This window comes from Tachysurus fulvidraco, chromosome 12 (genome assembly GCF_022655615.1).
Source record: "Tachysurus fulvidraco isolate hzauxx_2018 chromosome 12, HZAU_PFXX_2.0, whole genome shotgun sequence".
NCBI classification, from domain to species: Eukaryota; Metazoa; Chordata; class Actinopteri; order Siluriformes; family Bagridae; genus Tachysurus; species Tachysurus fulvidraco.
In genome coordinates this window covers 835,399-857,279 of record NC_062529.1, presented here as the reverse complement: position 1 = coordinate 857,279, position 21,881 = coordinate 835,399, and the positions used below count along the sequence as shown (strand labels likewise).

The following is a 21,881-nucleotide window of genomic DNA, read 5'->3' as shown; positions in this document are numbered from 1 at the left end:
AAACAAACAAATTTTTGCACTCTAACACACAGACCTGTAATCCTGGGATGAAGCGCGAGTCTTTCTCCACAACCAGTAGATCAGCTGCACCAGCGTTGAGGATGGATCTGGTGAGTCCTCCAGGTCCCGGTCCCACCTCACACACACACGCATTCCTCAGGTTCCCCGCCTGCCGGATGATTTTATCTGCAACACCACAGTAAACATCAAAGTTATCTACGTCACGATCAGGAATAAATCACCGCCTGTCAAATGAATCAGCAGCCAGTGCGTTGTGATGAAGCAGGAGTGTTTTACGTCACTGACGTAGGTGTAATCACCGTCTCACCGGTGAGTCTCAGGTCCAAGAGGAAGTTCTGTGACAGCTGTTTCTGAGCCCTCAGGTTATACAGTCTGATGATCTCACGGATGGTTGGTAAAGGAGGCAGACGACAAAATGCTGCCATCTGCATGTAACACACACTGTGTCTCACAAACAGGACACTGAAACAAACAGCAGCTTTTTTATGTCCTTTTAAACAAACAAACAAACAAACAAACAAACAAACAGCTGCCAGTTTCTTCTATAAGTTGCAGTGAAGTTTCCACTAAAACGCGGTGAGCAGTGACATCTAGTGGTGAAACTAACACACTGCACTTGTGAAAAATACAGCTAAAAAACCCTAATCCGAGTTTAATAAGGAGTTTTTCAGAAAAAAAAAGGCTGTAAACGAGCTTATAAAATGTCGTGAATAAAATACATTTTCACCTGAAGCTCCGAGGTTTCGTTTGTTTTGTAACTAAATATCAGTAAATAAACACGCGAGGAAGCTAAGCTACAAGGCTAACGTGAGAATCCGTGCTTAAGTGCCATAATCATCACAAACGTGTCAATTTAACTAAATAAACACATATAAACATTGACCTCTTCCACAAACACGTTGTCCTCCTCTGGTTACTCCCACAGCGCTGAACTTCCGGTCGAACTTCCGGTTGATTACTGACCGAACGTCATCCAATGAAATACCGCAGATGACGGATTCAGCCAATCAGAGAGCTCGCCTTACTCCAGTCACTTCTTACCAGTTCATAGATATCTACACTAGATGTCGCCTTTGGGTTCTAAAAATGCGTCAAAACCGCCGCCATCTTTGTACAGGGATCTTGTACCTCAATAAATGGACAATGGCGGACTTCTGTGCTGCGTTTGGTTGTTCATATGAAAGAAATATAAAAACCAGACAGCAAGGGTTTACATTTCACAAGTGAAAATGTGTTTTATGATATTGAATGTTAGGAAATTATATTTCTGGTTACGTTGGTTTGTTTCATTTCTTGGTTAACGACCGCAGCTAATCCATTCTAGTTACCCATTAGTTTTTGACAGTTAGGAAAATCGACAATATTTGTAGCTTCTGTTGAAAAGACCCAACTTTATGTATGTTTTGTAAGATTCCCTTATCTGTCAAACATATTTTATTAGATTGTCCTGAACGTAACACTAGAAGAATGCTCTTTTATCAAGTTTCTTCACTTAATGACATTATGAATGAAAAGGTTTTGGATTTTTTTTTATCCTATATTAATTTAAAAGAAATGTATAATATGACATATTTCGAAGAAGAATGGGGGGGGGGGCATAGAAGCCTTTATTATTGCCACATATACACAGCACAGTGGAATTCTTTTCTTCACATACGCCAAATGAGGAGGTTGGGGTCAGAGTGCAGGGGCAGCTATGATACAGTGCCCCTGGAGCAGGGAGGGTTGATGGCCTTGCTCAAGGGCCCAGCCGTGGCAGCTTTGCCCACGGTCCTCCGATCAACAACCCAGAGCCTTAACCAGCTGAGCCACCACTCATGATCACATTGTTGAGACACAAGATGGCATAGACAACCATCACTTTATCTTAATGTCATTGGTTGTCTGTGCCTTTCATAAGTTGAGACAACACCATGTTGCAAAGGTTCATACTCTGCAACTGCAGAGCAAAAATGTCAGGAAGAAACTGTGTAAGGTCATGTTGTTGTTGCAGGGAAACTAAACACTTAGTTTTAAAAATGGTTAACTCAGCTGACAGTCCTGGAAGCATGTCACCAGTTAGCTTGGCAGTGTAACACACAAGTTCAGCCTCAAAGTCAAACTTTGTTTTTTTTGTTTATGTGTTTAGTACACACTTATTTAAAGTGGCAAAAGTATTGTGGGACAGGAATAAAGAAAAGATTGAATGGTCTTTGGCAACTCAACTATCTAACTTTCACATTATGTTTCTCTCAAATTTGTGATTTGCTTCCACCTTTTGTAATTTACCTTTTGTGTCATATTTAATAAACCAATACAATTTAAATGTTTAAATGAACATGTATAGTCACACCATTGTAGCAGTGTTGCATGCAGTAGGCTATAAGGTAAAGTAGTGATTGTTCATTTGAAGTTTACTCAAGTGGAAGAATGTAACTAATAAACTTACACCTATGCATTATATTGTGAAAAAGTAGATTATCTTAATATCAAAAATCATAAATATCATGGCAATAAAGGCGAGATCTTGCATATGATATCATAATATCATAAAAATTCATGACGGATTATGGTGATTATATTTCTTTGCCTACATTGACGCCGATGCATTAAGAGGAGGGGGTCCCCTGTACCAAGATGGCGGCTCTATTTACGCATTCGTTCCAATGTACTGCCGTACCCAAGGCGACATCTAGGTGTAGATATCTATGTTACCAATTTAACAGCACAATAATAGGGATAGTGAGTCAGTTCATTTGACTCACCAATAAGAGCCGACTTGTAAACAACTCTTTCCCATTCTGTAGTAGCAGTAAACTGTCCTGAGGCCACGTGGACAACTTAATACCTTTTGGTTATGTAAGGAAACAAACTTAAAGTTATTTTTTTTATTATAATATGTGATGTGATATGGTTCTGTGGATGAACTGCAAACACATTTATTCTCCGGATACACTTAATATACAGACATTACAATTCATATTCAGAATAAACTTAGTGAAAATAACAAGTAATCGTTGTCGTCTTTTACGCTACAGATAAGCTTATGTGAAGCGTTTGGTCTTTAACACACGAGAGATGATCAGTGGTGCTGAGTTTTTACCTCCGTCATTCACACAAGGACTGAAGAATGGATAGAGTTTCTCAGTGAAGGTCTGACCAGTGAAAGAGTAGATATGAGACCTGGCCTCAACATCATAAAAGGAGACCAGACCTTCCTCATAATCCACAAACACTCCCACTTTCTGGGGCTTTTCTCTCAGGGAGAGAGAGACACAGGGATCATCAGAAGCCTTATACTTGTTCCCGTTCCTCAGAATCACAGCCCAGAATCCAGTCTGAGGTTTACATGAATCAATCTTTCCCTTCCTATTAACAGACTCTCTGACCACTCCTAAACTCCACTCAGTCTTCCCTCTGACCTGCACCTCATAGTAAAACCTCCCTGAGGAGAAACCCTGCTTTCCCAGGACTATGGTGTAATATGTAAATCTTTTCGGGGTGTCTGGGAGATTCTGCTTTGTGTCTCCATGCATGACTTGTTTTCCTTCATCACTGAGGACAAGAGAGGGATTAGCTGTATCAGGGTCCAGAGTCACATCCACTGACAGGAAAACAAACAGAATGTGAGAGTAATCAGGTAAATAATAATAACAAACAAATTCATTAAACACAATCATTTCAAAATGATAAGCAGGTTTGTGGAACATACGTATGGGCCAAATTTAGTGTAAAAATGCTCAGTGTGTATAAAGGTCATGGTTTAACCTGTTTATTTTTTATTTTATTTAAATGTTTTTATATGTATTTCTGATCATGTTTTTATATAAGGGTCAGTTTATTTTACAGATATAAGATTAAAGAGAAAAAACTGGACAACATGAAACATTTTAAACTTACTAAACTTTAAAGCTTAAAATGTTTAATTTGATTCCCAACAATTTAACAAATATCTGTTGACCATTCAGAGATGTCGGATCTGCAGACACGAATCTTCTAATGTAGAAGATCAGTTATATTGAGGGTTATTATATTCTTATATTCATATTTTTGCATAATAGGTAACAGAGAGCTGGGGTAAGAAGGTAATTTCATAACAGGAATCATTCTAAATCTTTATTAAAATGACTTAAGTATCAATAATATAATGTAAATGTATAATACAGTAAGTGCAGTGTACCTGCATACTGCTGAATCCTCTTCAGTTCTGTGGAGACTAATCACAACAAAAATATTTAATAGATCAGAGATGTTTTTAATATAAACTTGGAATAAGATGAAGCTATAAAATTTAGTAACACAAATTTACATTCATTTATTTACCAATAAAACAAATAATTAGCAACGTTCATACAGCCTTTGACTAAATAATTCATCTGTTACAGACTTCTCAGTTTCTCACCTGTTTCTCTCAACTTCTCATTCAGAGTCACACTGAGTTTCTCATTCAGAGTCTTCTGAAGCCGAGACAGAGCCGTCCTCAGAGCGTCCACACTCAGGTCAGTGTTGATGCTGATCTCAGACCAGTTCTTGGTGTGTGGAGCGATGCGCAGTGACGGGTAAATCTACAGTAGAACATGAGAGAAGAGAAATCCCTCAGCTGATGTTCTGTGATCTTCTGCACAGTGTCAGAGTGATAAAGAGAGGAACTCTGACCTTTAGGAGGTGGAGATGATCTTCAGTGTGTGAGAACTGCTCCAGCTCAGTGTCTCTCCTCTGTAGATCCTCGATTTCCTGCTCCAGCTCTTTAATGAGTCCTTCAGCCTGATTCTCTGCTGCTTTCTGCTTCTCCTCCATCACCTCCAGCAGCTCAGCCTGACTCCTCTCAATGGAGCGAATCAGAGCGGTGAAAACTTCAACACTGTCTGATTTCTCTTTCTCCATGTTCCTCTAAAGAACAAAAGAACTTCTCACATTTACCAAACAGTGTTATAGCCTGTGACATGAAATATGGAGGACAAATGTACAGAATGCAGCAGATAAGAACTACATCATGTTTCACCCACTTTACTGAGCTCTACTGAGCGATTAATCTCCTGGATCTTCTTCAGTCGCTCCTGGATCATCTGCTGCAGCTGAATCTGTGCACAGAAATCAAAAACACATAGCAGTTTATTTTCAAAATGTAAATTAATTTGTTTTCTGCATGAAAATAATTATCACTGACCTCCTCTAACAGAATAACTTTGTGATCCCTATGTTCTCCCTCAGTGCAGAACTGACACAGATACATCTGATCATCTCTACAGAAGAGCTCCAGAGGTCTCTCGTGCTTCTGGCACATGTACATCTCCAGGTTCTTCACTGCGTTTATTAGTTTGTGTTTCTTATATCTCGGAACATTGATATGAGGCTCTAAATGAGACGAACAGAAAGTCACACCACAATCCAGACAGGATTTTACAGCCTTCTGCTTCACACCAGTGCAGACATCACAGAGAACCTCCAAACTCTCAGGAGGCTCTTTGCTTCTTTTCTTGAAGTGATCTGCAACATCTCTCAGTGTTATATTAATCTTGGGTTCAGGTCTTCTGGTGAATTTCTCATTACAATATGGACAATGGCAGTGTTCACTCGTATCCCAGCTTTGTGTAATGCAGCTCTTGCAGAAGTTGTGTCCACATGGAGTGGTGACGGGATCAGTGAACACTTCCAGACAGATAGAACACTGCAACTGCTCTTCACTCAGGAGGCTGCTGGATTCACCTGCAACTGGGCGAGAGATAAAGGATAAAAATGTTTTAAAGTTTATTTTTTTAAGTAAGTTTTTTTTTATTGTATTTTGGAAAACAAAACAAATGTTAAATTACTTTTAGTGTGGAGCTGAAAAGTGCTATAAGTTTATAGAAAGTGGACCTCAGACTTACTATATTTGAGTAAAGTGTGTACAAACAAAATCACTGTGAGAACGATTGGGATTGGTCAGAGTAGGAAGTGGGTGAAAATAATGATCTGTAAAAAGTATTTGAATAATCAGAAATCTTCACTAGTGCATTTACTCAGGTATGAACTGTGTAACTTACATGCAACAGGTCTTTCCATGCTGTTCCGTCTGCTACTTCTTGGGTTTGACAGAGATTCAGTCATATCCCTTTTTCTTCTTCTTTCTTCATTATATGGTAAAAAGCACAGACTTTTTCTAAACATTCTGACAGTCAATAACTATAATAATATATTGTAGTTTCTCACTTCCTGGTGTTAGTAAGACTGCTGTAACAGACATAAAAAATACATTCAGATTTTACATTCACTAAACATTTCAAATAAATTCATCTTAGTTGGTTTGTTTGAACAAAGAGTGGAGAGATCTGTAATTTACATTGTAGGTACACCTCAATTGTGAGACACAGATTCTAAAAAAAATTCAGAAAATCACATTGTTTGATTTTTAAATAATTAATTTCCATTTTATTGCATGAAATAAATATTTGATCACCTACCAACCAGCAAGAATTCTGTCTCTCACAGACCTGTTAGTTTGTCTTTAAAAAGCCCTCCTATCCTCCACTCATTACCTGTATTAATTGCACCTGTTGAACTTGTTACCTGTATAAAAGTCACCTGTCCACACACTCAATCAATCAGACTCCAACTGTTGGCGAAATTATTAGAAAATGTGTATGTGTAGAATATGTCAATCTCCCTCGGACTGGGGCTACATGCAAGATCTCGCCTTGTGTAGTATCAATGATCCTGAGAAGGGTGAGAGATCAGCCTAGAACTAGATTTAGATTTAGAATCAGCATCAGAAAGATCTTTATTGCCAAGTTTGTTTTCATATACGAGGACTAGATTAGTAAGTCCAACTGCCGGATCTGGATATGCAAAGATGAATGATCAAGCCACAGAATAACAGTTCAATTTAATTCAAGTTTATTTGTATAGCCCTTTTTACAATTGACATTTTCTCAAAGCAGCTTTACAGAAAATAAACATAGAACAAAAGGTTAATATAACAGCAACAATAAGAAGACACTCACAACAACATGACAGATATCATCATGTCTCTGAGTCATTGAGTCGTAGCACTGTATGGTCTGGGATTTAAAATCAATTACCTGGTGGTTAGAAGCAATATAGGCAAGTTAAAGACAAACTGAAAATCAAAAATATTGTTTTACACTTTCAAAAAAATGTATACTAAAACAGTGCATCCCAACTTATATACTGTATGACTTACAGTATAGACCAAAAGTTTGGACACACCTTCTCATTCAAAGAGAACATTTAGTTCATAACAAAAAAGTGTGAAACAACTGAAAATATGTCATATTCTAGGTTCTTCAAAGTAGCTACATTTTGCTTTGATTACTGCTTTGCACAATCTTGATGTTCTCTTGATGAGCTTCAAGAGGTAGTCACTTGAAATGGTCTTCCAACAGTCTTGAAGGAGTTCCCAGAGATGCTTAGCACTTGTATATATATATACATACACACACACACACACACACACACACACACACACACACACACACACACACACACACACTGTATATATATAAATCATTTAATTTCATCTCTGACAGCCTGGGTAAGTGCTCACTATGGGACAAATAAGAACATCTGTCACTGGGTCTCATTCACTAAGCAACGCACAAATTTGTGCATGAAATCTGTGTATAAACATTTTAATGAACAAATCATGTTCCATCAATAACTTTGATTCTTAACTGTATTCTAAATTTACTGGAAAATGTAGGAACTAATAAAAATAATCTGAATACTCTTGATGGCCTTATAAACATGTTAAGATGAAAAGTACACAATTATTAGTGAATGAGTCCCAATGTTCCCACTGTTTTAAAGCTACATTAAGTTGTGCAGCTATTTGTATTCAAAGGTTTAGTAAATATTAAGTAAAATTTAAAAAAGAGAACTTTTTTTGTATATCGACCACTTTTAAATATGTATTCCCGTCTACATATTATGTAAACTGTATATAAAGCCATGCTAATGTAATACTTACCTTTCTACATATCAGACAAAGTTTTGCTGGACAATCCAGATGGAACCTTTTTCTTCTTGTGTATTCATGTTCAGTAAGCTGCAGAACAAAAGAAAATAAAACTTAAATTAAATATTTTTTGGGCCAGGCACTAACATTTAGTTGTGAGTGAACAAACAGTTTCATATAGCATACACTGCCCTCCATAAGTATTGGAGCAGTAAAGACAAAATTGCTCTGTTAGCTGTGGTGTCAAGACATTTATAAATAGGATTAAAATATTAATATGAGGAAGAAGTACAGAATGTCACATTTTATTATTGATTGTTTCAACACAAGTGTCAACCCCCTGCCTAATGTGAGCATAAGTATTGGAAGAGTTTAACAACGTAAATGTAAAAGCTAATATTTTATTGTGAATCCCTTGCAATCAATTACAGGAGTGAGTCTGTGACCCATAGACATCATCAGACTCTTGGTTTCACACTTTGAAATGCTTTGCCAGGCCTTTAATGCAGCTATTTTCAACTGTGCTTGTCTGGGGAGTTTCTGTGTTGTCTCCTCTTCAACTGGTGAAATGCTTGTTCAGTAGGATTTAAATCTGTAGATTGACTTGGAATGTCCTGAAAAAGTTAGAAACCACTGGCAAGCTTCAGCAACCAACAACGACCAGGTCTATTATCTTCTTATACTGCATATTAATGTAATATGACATGAAACACGTGAGATCAGGACAGGTATCTGAAGTTATAACTGTGTTAATGTAATTTGACATAAAACACCTGAGATACATATTTTTACATTTGTTGGGATCCAGATTGATAGAAACAAAGTATATTAATACAGTATTAAAGTATAAAGAGGTTTATTAGTTTGGTCTCCATGATCTTTTTATTTATATCCATTCAGTATAACTTAACTGTGGAGAGATACACAGGCTATACAAAAATGTTTTTGGGTGTTTATTTGTTTTCGAAAATAGCTTAACTGTAAGATAATAAAGCATAATATATATAAAATATAAAATCTATCTGTAGGACTGTTTTGTCCTTCATTATCCATCGTAGCTTTACTTTTATTTCTCCTTCATTATCCATCTGAGTTGATCTTGGGATTGGAAATGCCCGCGCAAATGAAACAGCGTTCTGCGCATGATCGGTGACCTTTTTTTTTTTTGAAAGAGGGCGTTTTCCAAGACCTCCGGAAACACGCCCACTTTACGTCCTGGAACGAAACCCCTGGAATTTAGTGCCTGCCAGACAGGACATTAGGTTTGAGCCTTTTGCCACGGACACTTTCGTACTTTTGTCCAGCGTTGGGTAACTGAAGTGTCACGTGATTTGTGTCATGTGCAGGTGTGATGGATCGCGTATAAACCAATAGGGTGTCAGAATGGTATATGTTTATACTTCTCATCCAACCACAATCACATTCACTCTATCTGGATGGCAAGATTTATCTTGATAGGTTTATTTTGAATGATAACAAGCCGAAATGAAATAGGAGTAACGAGGCTATTTTTAAAATGTAAGGAGTAGAAAGTACAGATAATTGTGTGAAAATGTAAGGAGTAGAAGTAAAAAGTATGCCAAAAAATATTTACTCTATTAAAGTATAGATACTCAAAATTTCTACTTAAGTAACAAAGTATTTGTACATCGTTGCTTGACACCTCTGCTCGTATCCCAGCTTTTCTCATATCCACTAAAAATGCGACCTGCAACAAATGCGCAAAAATGCATCTAAAGTAAAAGCGCATCTTTTTATTTTGCTCAACTTGTGCGCTGTAATAAAGCTCATAAACCATTAAAAATCAAACAAACACGTGCTCACATCTTATTGGCTAAGACATGGGACACACTCGAGCGTTACCTTAACCAAACTTTATTTCAGGATCATTCTTTCTTAAATCCTCACAAGATCTTAGATGTTAAAAACGTGCTCAATGATCTCATGATCTCAATCACCTTCCAAAGAGAATCACAAAGGAGTTGTAATGCTCAGGATCCATGCACAGTAAATGTACAGTGAAGAATAAAGAAAAAGAAACTGTCCAAAAGTCATACACAGGATATTTAATATTCACAAACCAAGAGCAAACCCAAAAGGCACTAACAAGCAAGTATCAGACATGAGCAGGTAAACAGAATAATGAAGATGTTCACATCATTCAAAGTGATATCAGTGTTAACATTCCATTAAAGCAACAGAAAATAAATATATATATATAGTTTCTCAGCACGAGAGACTTCTGACAAATAGAACTGAACCCAGCAGTGTCCTGTATGTTGTGCTTGGTGTTCATGGTCACCTGGGTTCAGTGCTGATATGTAATTTTCTCTCTCACTGATTTCATGTTAAACTATTTTCTTTTCAACTGATTTACTTCACACATAATTCACCTTTTCTATATTTAAAGTCTAGATTCAATATTTCTTATGCGATCTGTTATACTGATTATATAAATTATATATTCAATTATATTATTTTCATATATTAAAAACTTTCACTTCTTCCACTGAGAAAAGTATTTTCCTGTTAGCAGATTTATTGCCATTTCACACTTTTAGCTCTCTGGGATTGACCATTTAAAGAGTTTTGTTGGTGTCACTATATGCTTATGAGCAGTGAAATGTTTTCTTGGTTTGGTCAACAAAACATTTTCACAACTTAAACCTGATAAATAAGACCCAGTGTCTTTCATTCCAGTCATTTTTAATATAATTGATTGAGGTGAGAATTTAATCAGTCTTTAACACACGAGAGATGATCAGTGGTGCTGAGTTTTTACCTCCATCATTCACACAAGGACTGAAGTATGGATAGAGTTTCTCAGTGAAGGTCTGACCAGTGAAAGAGTAGATATGAGACCTGGCCTCAACATCATAAAAGGAGACCAGACCCTCCTCATAATCCACAAACACTCCCACTTTCTGGGGCTTTTCTCTCAGGGAGAGAGGGACAGAGGGATCATCACAAGCCTGATACTCGTTCCCGTTCCTCAGAACCACGGTCCAGAATCCAGTCTGAGGTTTACATGAATCGATCTCTCCCTTCCTATTAACAGACTCTCTGACCACTCCTAAATCCCAATCAGTCTTCCCTCTGACCTGCACCTCATAGTAAAACCTCCCTGAGGAGAAACCCTGCTTTCCCAGGACCATGGCGTAATATGTGAATCTTTTCGGGGTGTCTGGGAGATTCTGCTTTGTGTCTCCATCCATGACTTGTTTTCCTTCACCACTGAGGACAAGATGGGGATTAGCTGTATCAGGGTCCAGAGTCACATCCACTGACAGGAAAACAAACAGAATGTGAGAGTAATCAGGTAAATAATAATAACAAACAAATTCATTAAACACAATCATTTCAAAATGATTAGCAGGTTTGTGGAACATACGTATGGGCCAAATTTAGTGTAAAAATGCTCAGTGTGTATAAAGTTTATGGTTTAACCTGTTTATTTTTTATTTTATTTAAATGTTTTTATATGTATTTCTGATCATGTTTTTCATATAAGGGTCAGTTTATTTTACAGATATAAGATTAAAGAGAAAAAACTGGACAACATGAAACATTTTAAACTTACTAAACTTTAAAGCTTAAAATGTTTAATTTGATTCCCAACAATTTAACAAATATCTGTTGACCATTCAGAGATGTCGGATCTGCAGACACGAATCTTCTAATGTAGAAGATCAGTTATATTGAGGGTTATTATATTCTTATATTCATATTTTTGCATAATAGGTAATAGAGAGCTGGGGTAAGAAGGTAATTTCATAACAGGAATCATTCTAAATCTTTATTAAAATGACTGAAGTATCAATAATATAATGTAAATGTATAATACAGTAAGTGCAGTGTACCTGCATACTGCTGAATCCTCTTCAGTTCTGTGGAGACTAATCACAACAAAAATATTTAATAGATCAGAGATGTTTTTAATATAAACTTGGAATCAGATGAAGCTATAAAATTTAGTAACACAAATTTACATTCATTTATTTACCAATAAAACAAATAATTAGCAATGTTCATACAGCCTTTGACTAAATAATTCATCTGTTACAGACTTCTCAGTTTCTCACCTGTTTCTCTCAACTTCTCATTCAGAGTCACACTGAGTTTCTCATTCAGAGTCTTCTGAAGCCGAGACAAACTCGTCCTCAGAACGTCCACACTCAGGTCAGTGTTAATGCTGATCTCAGACCAGTTCTTGGTGTGTGGAGCGATGCGCAGTGACGGGTAATTCTACAGTAGAACATGAGAGAAGAGAAATCCCTCAGCTGATGTTCTGTGATCTTCTGCACAGTGTCAGAGTGATAAAGAGAGGAACTCTGACCTTTAGGAGGTGGAGATGATCTTCAGTGTGTGAGAACTGCTCCAGCTCAGTGTCTCTCCTCTTTAGCTCCTCGATTTCCTGCTCCAGCTCTTTAATGAGTCCTTCAGCCTGCTTCTCTGCTGCTTTCTGCTTCTCCTCCATCACCTCCATCAGCTCAGCCTGACTCTTCTCAATGGAGCGAATCAGAGCGGTGAAAACTTCAACACTGTCTGACATCTGTTTCTCCATGTTCCTCTAAAGAACAGAAAAACTTCTCACATTTACTAAAAAGTGTTATAGCCTGTGAAGAAATATTTAGAACAAATGTACAGAATGCAGCAGATAAGAACTACATCATGTTTCACCCACTTTACTGAGCTCTACTGAGTTATTAATCTCCTGGATCTTCTTCAGTCGCTCCTGGATCATCTGCTGCAGCTCTGTCTGTGTTTTCTGCAGCTGAATCTGTGCACAGAAATCAAAAACACATACAGTTTATTTTCAAAATGTAAATTCATTTATTTTCTTGATTCTAATTATTAACACTGATGTCAGTGTCTCTAACCTTCTTCTGTCCACTCTCCTCCTCTAACAGAATAACATTGTGATCCCTATGTTCTCCCTCAGTGCAGAACTGACACAGATACATCTGATCATCTCTACAGAAGAGCTCCAGAGGTTTTTCATGCTTCTGGCACATGTACATCTCCAGGTTCTTCACTGTGTTTATTAGTTTGTGTTTCTTATATCTCGGAATATTAATATGAGGCTCTAAATGAGACGAACAGAAAGTCACACCACAATCCAGACAGGATTTTACAGCCTTCTGCTTCACACTAGTGCAGGCATCACAGAGAACCTCCAAACTCTCAGGAGGCTCTTTGTTTCTATTCTTGAAGTGATCTGCAACATCTCTCAGTGTTATATTAATCTTGGGTTCAGGTCTTATGGTGAATTTCTCTTTACAATATGGACAATGGCAGTGTTCACTCGTATCCCAGCATTGTGTAATGCAGCTCTTGCAGAAGTTGTGTCCACATGGAGTGGTGACGGGATCAGTGAACACATCCAGACAGATAGAACACTGTAACTGCTCTTCAGTCAGGAGGCTGCTGGATTCACCTGCAACTGGGTGAGAGATAAAGGATAAAAATGTTTTAAAGTTTATTATTTTAAGTAAGTTTTTTATTGTATTTTAGAAAACAAAACAAATGTTAAATAACTTTTAGTGTGGAGCTGAAAAGTGCTATAAGTTTATAGAAAGTGGACCTCAGACTTACTATATTTAAGTAAAGTGTGTACAAACAAAATCACTGTGAGAACGATTGGGATTGGTCAGAGTAGGAAGTGGGTGAAAATAATGATCTGTAAAAAGTATTTGAATAATCAGAAATCTTCACTAGTACATTTACTGAAGTGTGAACTGTGTAACTTACATGCAACAGGTCTTTCCATGCTGTTCAGTCTGCTACTTCTTGGGTTTGATTCAGTCATATCCCAAGAAGACCTATCAATGAACACATTCTATTAAAAGAGTAAAAAGCACAGACTTTCACCGAGCATTCAGACAGCTTCTAGTGTCTCACTTCCTGGTTTTAGTAAAACTGCTGGAATGTGGCTCAGTAACATAAAAATACATTCAGATTTTACATTCACTAAACATTTAAAATACATTAATCTTAGATGGTTTGTTTGTACACTGAGAATTTAATTTCATCCAATTGAACTATTTTTTTTTTAAAACTTCATCTACAAAGTCAATGTCAGTCATCAGAATAATAGATGGTCGTGTTTCCCAGGGGAAAAAACTACAGCTTCACCTGGTGATGTTCACTCAGTTCACAGTAATAAAACATCCTGCAGAAATGAGAAACTATCAAAGATTAAATAAAGAACATACTTTGTGTTTTCTGTCAAAGCTGCTTGTATTTACGCTCTTCTGACTTCCTGGATGAGGTGAACATTCAGTCTGGTCTGCTTTCACTTTCACTCTGATGTCACGACTTGCTCAGTTGTTAGTACAGACTGAAGGTGGTTCCAATTACTAACCCTGTCCTGTATAATGGCACAAGAGAAAAACAAGAGAAACACACAGTATGTGATGAGTATTCAGAAAAATATTATTATTATTATTATTATTATTATTATTATTATTATTATTATTGTTGTTGTTGTTGTTGTTGTTGTTGTTTTTATTATTCTCTTCTTCTTCTTCTTCTTCTTCTTCTTCTTCTTATTATTATTATTATTATTATTATTATTATTATTATTATTATTATTATTATTATTATTATTATTATTATTATTAATCATCTATTATATCCCAATATCTATCATTTTTGTAAACAGATTTGTGGAAAACTAAAATATATCCATTTGCAAATAAAAATAATGTTGAGTGGATTTATTATTAAAACTGTTGTATATAAGTCTTGAGGATTTGGAGACTTGTTTAAAGTTAATTGCACTTTTACTGATGATGTTTCCTACCACAGTCACGTTTGTGAACTTTGATTAAACTTATTTATATCTGATTATTGTTTATAATTATGTAATGTATAGCTGGTAATAACAGATTTATAACTTTAATGTTTAATGTGTGATCCATGACAGAGAAATTATAAAACTTATTATTATATTATTATTATAATATTATTATATTAACTTATTATTATTATTATTGTTATGTGTTGATTATAAACTAAACATATTTGACCTCAGAAATGGTTTTATAAGATAATTAAAGTGTGTTATTTATTTGTTAAACAAATCTGAGGCTATCCCTTTAGGTATGTTGCCGTTGCCATAGTAACTAATGATCCTTCCTCCTGCAGAGGGTGCGTTTTAATTTAACTAAGCCTCGCATTGCATTCTGGGTATTCTTAGGATTATCTAAGGAGGCGACAGTTTCAGAGGGAATGTTGGGTGTTAATTTGGGACGCACTCACGATGAAGACAAGCAACTAGCTTATGCTAATGCTAAAGCTAATCAACAACGCTACGTCCATTAACCCACCGGATTGTGTTCTGATGTGGCGTCTGTTCTGTGTAAGTAATGTTTTTTTTTTATCACTTTCTGTCAAAGTTTATATCAAAACGGACCTCCAGAAGGTTCCACTGAGTTAATTTTAACTATTAAATCATATGTGTATTAAGATATTAACGTTAATGTCAGTTAGCTAGCGGTGTGTGCTAGCTAGCATCTTTTATTAGTTTGTGTTAAAACAGTTAGCATTTAGTTATGTGTAACATTCTACAATGTCTGTGTGGGTTATTGTGTTTGTGTGTTATTGTTGTGTTATTGTGTGTGTGTGTGTGTTATTGTGTGTGTGTTATTGTGTGTGTGTGTGTGTTATTGTGTGTGTGTTATTGTGTTTGTGTGTGTGTGTTATTGTGTATGTGTGTGTGTTATTGTGTGTGTGTGTGTTATTGTGTGTGTGTGTGTGTGTTGTTGTTGTTGTTGTTGTGTGTGCGTGTTGTTGTTGTGTGTGTGTGCGTGTTGTTGTTGTGTTTGTGTGGTTTGGTGCTTTTTTTTTTTGTTTTTTTTTTTGTTTTTTTTTTTTTGTTTTTTTGTTTGTGCTTTTTGTTTTTTTCTTTTTTTTTTTTTTTTGCTTGTTTTTTTTTTTTTCGTTTCTTTTTTTATTTTTTTTCTTTTTTTTTTTTTTTTCTTTTTTTTTTTTTTTTCTTATTTTTTTTTTTATTATTTGGGGGGGGGGTCTCTTTTTTTTTTTTTTTCTTTTTTTGTTTTTTTTTTTTCCTTTTTTTTTTTTTTTTTTTCCTTTTTTTTTTTTTTTTTTTATTTTTTTTTTTTTTTTTTTTCCTTTTTTTTGTTTTTTTTTTCTTTTTTTTTTTTTTTTTTTTTTGTTCTGTTTTTTTTTTTTTTTTTTTCTTTTTTTTTTTTTTTTTATTTTTTTTTTTTTTTTGCTGTTATGGTTTATTGTTTTTTTATTGTGTGTGTGTTCTTGTGCTTGTGATTACTGTATTATTTTTTCTCCAATCAGTGAAATGTTTGTCTAACCCTACAATATTGCTGAGTTGTTCACTGAGTCGATTCTCTGAATCAGTTCTTTTAAGTGACACTGATTCGCATATGTGAGCTGTGTAGCTCTTTTTGTCTGTCATCCCTCCCTTCCTCCTTTCCCTCTTTTCCCATCTTTATACCCTTCTTTTCTTTCTTTTATATTCTACTCAGCCGTCATTTGTTTCTTTTTCTTATTTTCAATCTCTCCTTTCTTTGCCTTCCTTACTTCCTTGCTTCTTTCCTTCCTACCTTCCTTCTTTCCTTGTCCATCCATCTTTTTCTCTTTATAGTCCTTTCTTCATCACATCTTTTTATTCTTTACTTTCTTCATTCCTTCACCACATCATTCCTTTCTGTTTTTTTTTTTTATTTCTCATCACCTGCTTTTCCTTTTCCCCTTTTGTTTTTCATTCTCATCTCCTATCTTTTCTTCCTGTTTTCTCTTCCTTTTCTTCTCTTCCATCCCTCACTTCTCGTCCATCCCTCGCTTCTCTTCCATCCCTCACATCTCTCCCTCGCTCGTCTTTACTCAGCAGTCTTTTCCTCTCCTGCTAACAGAGCTCATGCTGTTGTTCCTGCAGATGCGGAGTAGAGACCGTGGTGAATGGTGAGGATATAATGCAGAGTTCCCAACATTTCTTTCCATGCACTGAAAGTGAGTGACATCTCTGTGTAAACTTATATCCAGCTTCATGTTGTTTATTCACTAGTTTGCCATTTTGATGAACAGAAGTTTATTTAATGGTTCATGTTTCGTTACTTGAAGCTGTTTGTTTTTGTCCTCTCCTCACTTGTAGGCTGCACATTTATGGCGTTTGTGAGTGGAGATTTCTGCCAGGCCCAGCACCTGGTCATTGTGGATAAGTGAGAAGTTCCACATGAAGATAACACCACACATCTACTGTCCTACCTTGTGAGCTTTGGGTTTGACGCTGTATTTGCCCAAAGTTCACGCGTATGAGTCGGTCTGAGACAACTGAGTTCCCGACAAGCCTTTTTTTTTTTTTTACACCTTCTCCTCAGGCACCAAATATTCATCCCTTTTCCTCCTGAATGGGTTAATTTAATTAAACAAATCTGAAAAATAGCCCTTTTTGTTTTTTTTTTACATTAGTTTTTATTTTTCTATATACGAATATCTATTTAAATTTGAGTTTTTGACCCAAAGTCGTCGTAATCACACTGTGAAAGTTATTATTCATCTTTATTTATTATTTGAACACACTACCGTTCACGAACGTGTCGAGATGAATCGTCCTGCTCCTGTCGAAATCACCTACGAGTGTATGAGGTTCCTGATCACACACAATCCCACCAACGCACAACTGCCCAAGTTTACTGAGGTAAGATCACTGGGATAAAAACGGCACAGAATCCGGTTCGGCTCAAATGATATTAAGGCTGCTTTCACACTTGGCTTCCCTGCTCTCGAAAACCACTTAACAAGTCAGATTGTCACCACCACCACCGTGTCCTCCATGATGTTCTTTCCACTTAGAATCCTAACCTCAAGGCTGCTCAGTATCCAAAACTTAAAATTTTGGAAGCTCGTCTGTGAGTAAGCTTTAAATGAGGATTGGTACATTAGCAAAACCCAAAGTGTGAAAGCGGTGTGAATCGAGTTGGCTGATGTTTGCTCAACATTATCTGGATCGTTTTAGGAGCTGAAGAGCTTCGGTGTTCAGACACTGGTTCGGGTTTGTGAGGCCACTTATGACAAAGCACCTGTGGAAAAGGAAGGCATTGAAGTTCTGGTAAGAATCTCATTCACACTAGAGATCTTCACGAGTCCACTTAGATCCGAAAACCCGAAGTCCGACCCGAGACACGAGCGGGTTCGGGTCTAAAAGTTTCACGTGTGCCTCGGACACGGGTCGGTATAATAATAGTGGCTTCGGGTCTCGGGTAATTTAAAATGAATGTGTTTTTACCGAACGGACCCGAGAAGACCCGAACTACTGTATCTCGTGTGTGTGCATCGACTCGAGTCCTTTTCCAACCTCTCCTCTGTTTGCCAAGACCGCTTGCGACGTGTGGCTGGCGACGTGTGGCTGGCGGTAAACTAATTTACGTTGAAGCAGACCTGTCAATCAATTTTGAATCCACTCTGTAGCGGTTACTTTAGTGTAGAGTTATGCAACATTCGGGTCCAGTCGGGTTAAAAAAATTGCCAACAGGTCGATTCAGACTCGGGTCTAATTTTTTCGGGTTTGTCTCGGGTTCGGGTCTTTCTTTAAAAAAAAAATTATTCATGTCGGGTTCGGGTAAAAAAGTGATTCGGGTCACTTCGGGTTCATTTCTTTAGACCCTCTAATACACACTGCTCACTGTTAATGTAAAGTGTAAATGTTCTGTGAAACCATCTGACAACTTCATGACCACTTTTTTTTGTAATTACAGGACTGGCCTTTTGACGACGGCTGCTCTCCGTCAGATCAAATCGTGGATGACTGGTTAAATCTCCTGAAATGTAAATTTAAAGATGAACCACGCAGCTGCATCGCAGTGCACTGTGTTGCAGGACTGGGCCGGTGAGTCGTCACACACTACTCACTATTCACCAGTTAATATAAATCTGTATTCACTGTATCACTCCTGGCGTAGTGCTGCGCTTACTTAATGACGAGGTCAGACCTGTTAACTGGATGTAGAGCACAGTGTGTTTCATCACTAACTGCCCCAGATGTGTTCGTCCGTGCAGAGCTCCCGTGTTGGTGGCCATCGCGTTAATCGAGTGTGGGATGATGTACGAGGACGCCGTTCAGTTCATCCGACAGTAAGTCACACCTTCTACTATAAGCACTTCCTGTGATAACGAAGCTGCAGGTTATCATCCAGTGTCCTTCTGGCTCTGTTTCAGGAAGCGACGTGGAGCCTTCAACTCCAAACAGCTCATGTACCTCGAGAAATACAAACCCAAGATGCGTTTGCGCTTCAAAGATGCCAACGGGCAAAACTGCCGCATTCAGTAGAACCACAAACCACAAAGATCATGAGAAAAATTAATGTTATTATTATTGTTATGATTGGAAAGCAATGTTTTGGGGATAGTTGAATTATAGTGCCAAGCACACGCAAGATCATTAGTGTCCATATTAACGGCGTAAGAGTTAAAGAAAATAAATGTCAAGTCATTTCTTAAGTATTTAAGGACACACAGGAAATACAGCACAAGCAGAATGGGTGTCGTGAGTGAGCTACAGACTAGTACAGATCATACCGAGTGTCCTTCATGCTCCATGTTAAACTCATAGCCTCAGATTAGTGCACACACACACACACACACTCTGAGGTTTAATCCGTCAGAAAAGCCAAAGTGTGTCCTTCATAGGAAATGTAGTTTTTAATCATGTTTTTTTTTTTTAATGTCCTGAATCATTTCATCGGTTTCTGTTGATGCTTGTGACATAAAAGCTGTAATGTCAGTGAGGTTACACGAGCACAAAAATACCTGTAGTGCGACATACACAACTGTGATAAACACACAAAGACTCCGGGTTACAGATATGTGTGAAAGCAAGGGATCATTCCCCGGATTATCTCTTGCTGCTGGCTTCTAGAGATAACACAATAAAATAAAGGTGTAAATGATTTTTTTCTGCTCTTTGTGGGGTTTTTTTTTGTCAGAATTAATAGCTGCAGAAATGACAGCAGAGGTAGTGAGAACGAGTAAACGAAGTGCTTTGAGGATGTAGGAGGTGGAAACCAGCAGCTCTTCAAAACGGCGTATGATGACAAGCTGTTGGCGGAACATGACGTGCTGGCGCTGCGAGTGTAAATGACCCTTATAACATTATCTACAGTTTCAGTGCAAGCTGAGAAGTCATTAATGTTCTGTCCAGAGGCGTCTCAGTGCTGGGAAAAGGGGAATCCTGACTTCAGATGAAACCGAAACAGTCAGTGATGAGAGTTAAGAACACAGGACTCAACACTGACACTGGCCTAATGGTTAGAGAGTCTGACTTGCAACCAGAAGGTTGTGGGTTTGAGTCTTGGGCCAGCCATGACTGAGGTGCCCTTGAGCAAGGCACTGAATTCCCCAGCTGCTCCCCGGGCGCCGCAGCATAAATGGCTGCCCACTGCTCCGGGTGTGTTCACGGTGTGTGTGTGTGTGCATGTGTTCACGGTGTGTGTCTGCACTTTGGATGGGTTAAATGCAGAGAACAAATTCTGAGTACGGGTCACCGTACTTAGTCGTATGTCACTTCACTTCACATGGGCTTTGTTTTGTCAGGATTTCTAAAGGTATATCATATATTTATGCATATTTTAGGTATAGACATGAATTTATACTAATGTTAAATAATTACATATTTTAATTTAATTGTTTCAGTACCGAAATCACAATATACACCGTTTCTGGTACTATAATAGATTATAAAACACTTCAGTAACCCACAACTTTCTGCACACTGGCTGGTTCGGTGTAGTTCTCCATAATGGCCACCAGGTGGCGGTGTGTGGACGTTAGCGCATGTCACACTGATCAGCTGAGCGTTTCAGCTCTGAGCCTCTAATAAATCACACTGAACACAGGGGACACAGTAACACACACAGTAACACACTCACATGGAGATATTTGTGTGTGCAGCTCAGTTCATCAGCCTGCTAACATGATGCCGGTGAGTTGATCACACACACACACACACACACACACACACACACACACCCCACTGGGAGAACATTATAATATCATTAAAGACCTCTGGTGCTCACCTTCACTCTCAGATCTGTAGTTTACTGATAAAAATGTTTGTCATTCATTTACTACAAAATGCTGGATTTTATATTCATTTAGTTTTGGGGTTTTAGAATAAACGAGTTCCTCATTTGAGCTGTTTCTTGCAAAAAGATATGAAATGTTGAATGTTGGTGTAAACTGAAACAGAGCGCTCGTAGATAAAATTCAGTTTAATCAAGCAGTGATGTGATGTGAATTAGAGTAAATGTAAAAAATGTCTTAGCTGCTTTTTACACACTTCATTTTGCATGTAAATTTTATACATAAGTCACTTATTTAAGTTGTTTTTAAACATTAAATGTTAAATTGACTTCTTTTAACACTAGTTCATTTAAATTATATCTGTTTTATTTGTTTTCTTACTAACATTTATTTGTTTGTTTGTTGTTGTTATTTGACACCTTTCAGGTTATTTGCTGGTTTTTTGCACAACACTTTTATAAGGGAACTTTATAATGTTTACAGTTTAATAGTTTATGAAGTAAATTAAAACGAGACGTTATCACTTTTTCACCCATGAAGCATTTTGTGTTGTTTCATTCAGACGTTTCTATATTCTGTCTTTCCAAATGTCTTTGTTTATATTTTTGTCATGTCGAAGCTCTCTGAATGTTGTAATGGACAAAGCGGATGATTTTGTCCCCGGTGGATCCGGAGGGCGTCGGCTCTCTGAGGCGAGGTCGCTTTCTAAATTCCTGAATTCTTACACGGTGCTGTTACACACGAGCAGAACGACTGGCTTTTACTTCTTACATTTCAGTTAGTGAAGTAATGTTGAAGCCTGAGGCTAAAGGCCAGAGGATGAGTCAATAGAAGAGAGCAGGAAGGTCAACAATCTGTCATGTGTCCA

The 21,881-nt window shown here is 37.2% G+C and overlaps 5 protein-coding genes across 14 annotated transcripts in view; 2 read left to right on the top strand and 3 right to left on the bottom strand.

Moving 5' to 3' along the window:
* The window catches only part of tfb1m (transcription factor B1, mitochondrial), a 22,969-nt gene extending 21,945 nt beyond the window's left edge, over positions 1-1,024 (bottom strand). Inside the window, exons 1-3 of one of the 4 annotated variants that reach the window (XM_027157081.2) lie at positions 905-1,024; positions 329-483; positions 35-186 (exon numbers count right to left, since the gene is read on the bottom strand). In XM_027157081.2, coding sequence (XP_027012882.2) covers positions 35-186; positions 329-452 — 276 coding nt within the window. In that variant the 5' untranslated portion in view covers positions 453-483; positions 905-1,024. The other 3 variants (XM_027157083.2, XM_027157082.2, XM_027157084.2) reach the window with 3 other exon arrangements.
* A 1,849-nt stretch (positions 1,025-2,873) lies between these two features.
* Positions 2,874-6,706, bottom strand: LOC113649349 (E3 ubiquitin-protein ligase TRIM39-like). 5 transcript variants are annotated; one of them, XM_047821440.1, is made up of 8 exons: positions 6,547-6,705; positions 6,024-6,210; positions 5,168-5,712; positions 5,007-5,081; positions 4,657-4,890; positions 4,403-4,565; positions 4,181-4,216; positions 2,874-3,604 (listed from the first exon to the last, which is right to left on the bottom strand). In XM_047821440.1, the coding sequence occupies exons 2-8, from the start codon at positions 6,145-6,147 to the stop codon at positions 3,045-3,047; spliced, it is 1,737 nt and encodes a 578-aa protein (XP_047677396.1). In that variant the 5' UTR covers positions 6,148-6,210; positions 6,547-6,705; the 3' UTR covers positions 2,874-3,044. The 5 variants fall into 5 exon arrangements, with proteins under 5 accessions (XP_047677396.1, XP_047677398.1, XP_047677397.1 ...); XM_047821442.1 differs by having other exon boundaries at positions 4,181-4,207; XM_047821441.1 differs by having other exon boundaries at positions 6,024-6,207; positions 6,547-6,683.
* A 3,719-nt stretch (positions 6,707-10,425) lies between these two features.
* LOC113649339 (E3 ubiquitin-protein ligase TRIM39-like) lies at positions 10,426-14,329 on the bottom strand. 2 transcript variants are annotated; one of them, XM_047821445.1, is made up of 8 exons: positions 14,170-14,329; positions 13,706-13,776; positions 12,835-13,397; positions 12,639-12,734; positions 12,291-12,524; positions 12,037-12,199; positions 11,815-11,850; positions 10,426-11,237 (listed from the first exon to the last, which is right to left on the bottom strand). In XM_047821445.1, the coding sequence occupies exons 2-8, from the start codon at positions 13,761-13,763 to the stop codon at positions 10,687-10,689; spliced, it is 1,701 nt and encodes a 566-aa protein (XP_047677401.1). In that variant the 5' UTR covers positions 13,764-13,776; positions 14,170-14,329; the 3' UTR covers positions 10,426-10,686. The 2 variants fall into 2 exon arrangements, with proteins under 2 accessions (XP_047677401.1, XP_047677402.1); XM_047821446.1 differs by having other exon boundaries at positions 11,815-11,841.
* Positions 14,330-15,158: 829 nt separating this feature from the next.
* Positions 15,159-19,883, top strand: ptp4a2a (protein tyrosine phosphatase 4A2a). 2 transcript variants are annotated; one of them, XM_027168332.2, is made up of 7 exons: positions 15,159-15,317; positions 16,872-16,945; positions 17,088-17,633; positions 17,952-18,044; positions 18,691-18,821; positions 18,992-19,066; positions 19,151-19,883. In XM_027168332.2, exons 3-7 carry the CDS (start codon positions 17,538-17,540, stop codon positions 19,260-19,262), a joined length of 507 nt encoding a protein of 168 aa, XP_027024133.1. In that variant the 5' UTR covers positions 15,159-15,317; positions 16,872-16,945; positions 17,088-17,537; the 3' UTR covers positions 19,263-19,883. The 2 variants fall into 2 exon arrangements, with proteins under 2 accessions (XP_027024133.1, XP_027024134.1); XM_027168333.2 differs by having other exon boundaries at positions 15,168-15,317; positions 16,849-16,945.
* A 1,008-nt stretch (positions 19,884-20,891) lies between these two features.
* ppp1r13ba (protein phosphatase 1, regulatory subunit 13Ba) overlaps positions 20,892-21,881 on the top strand; it is a 32,002-nt gene continuing 31,012 nt past the window's right edge. Inside the window, exon 1 of the mRNA XM_027157073.2 lies at positions 20,892-20,912. Coding sequence (XP_027012874.1) covers positions 20,904-20,912 — 9 coding nt within the window. The 5' untranslated portion in view covers positions 20,892-20,903. The remainder of the gene's footprint in view (positions 20,913-21,881) is intronic.

Excerpts from the sequence above, each read along its gene's own strand:
- LOC113649349 (XM_047821440.1), bottom strand. The coding sequence starts at position 6,147 with ATGTTTAGAAAAAGTCTGTGCTTTTTACCATATAATGAAGAAAGAAGA. Across the intron at positions 5,082-5,167 it reads AAGTTATTCTGTTAGAGGAG|ATTCAGCTGCAGCAGATGAT; the intron begins GTCAGTGATAAT and ends TTCTGTGCACAG. Across the intron at positions 4,891-5,006 it reads GCTCAGTAGAGCTCAGTAAA|AGGAACATGGAGAAAGAGAA; the intron begins GTGGGTGAAACA and ends TTTGTTCTTTAG.
- LOC113649339 (XM_047821445.1), bottom strand. The coding sequence starts at position 13,763 with ATGACTGAATCAAACCCAAGAAGTAGCAGACTGAACAGCATGGAAAGA. Across the intron at positions 12,735-12,834 it reads AGGAGAGTGGACAGAAGAAG|ATTCAGCTGCAGAAAACACA; the intron begins GTTAGAGACACT and ends TTCTGTGCACAG. Across the intron at positions 12,525-12,638 it reads ACTCAGTAGAGCTCAGTAAA|AGGAACATGGAGAAACAGAT; the intron begins GTGGGTGAAACA and ends TCTGTTCTTTAG.
- ptp4a2a (XM_027168332.2), top strand. The coding sequence starts at position 17,538 with ATGAATCGTCCTGCTCCTGTCGAAATCACCTACGAGTGTATGAGGTTC. Across the intron at positions 18,822-18,991 it reads TGTGTTGCAGGACTGGGCCG|AGCTCCCGTGTTGGTGGCCA; the intron begins GTGAGTCGTCAC and ends TCGTCCGTGCAG. Across the intron at positions 19,067-19,150 it reads GCCGTTCAGTTCATCCGACA|GAAGCGACGTGGAGCCTTCA; the intron begins GTAAGTCACACC and ends GCTCTGTTTCAG.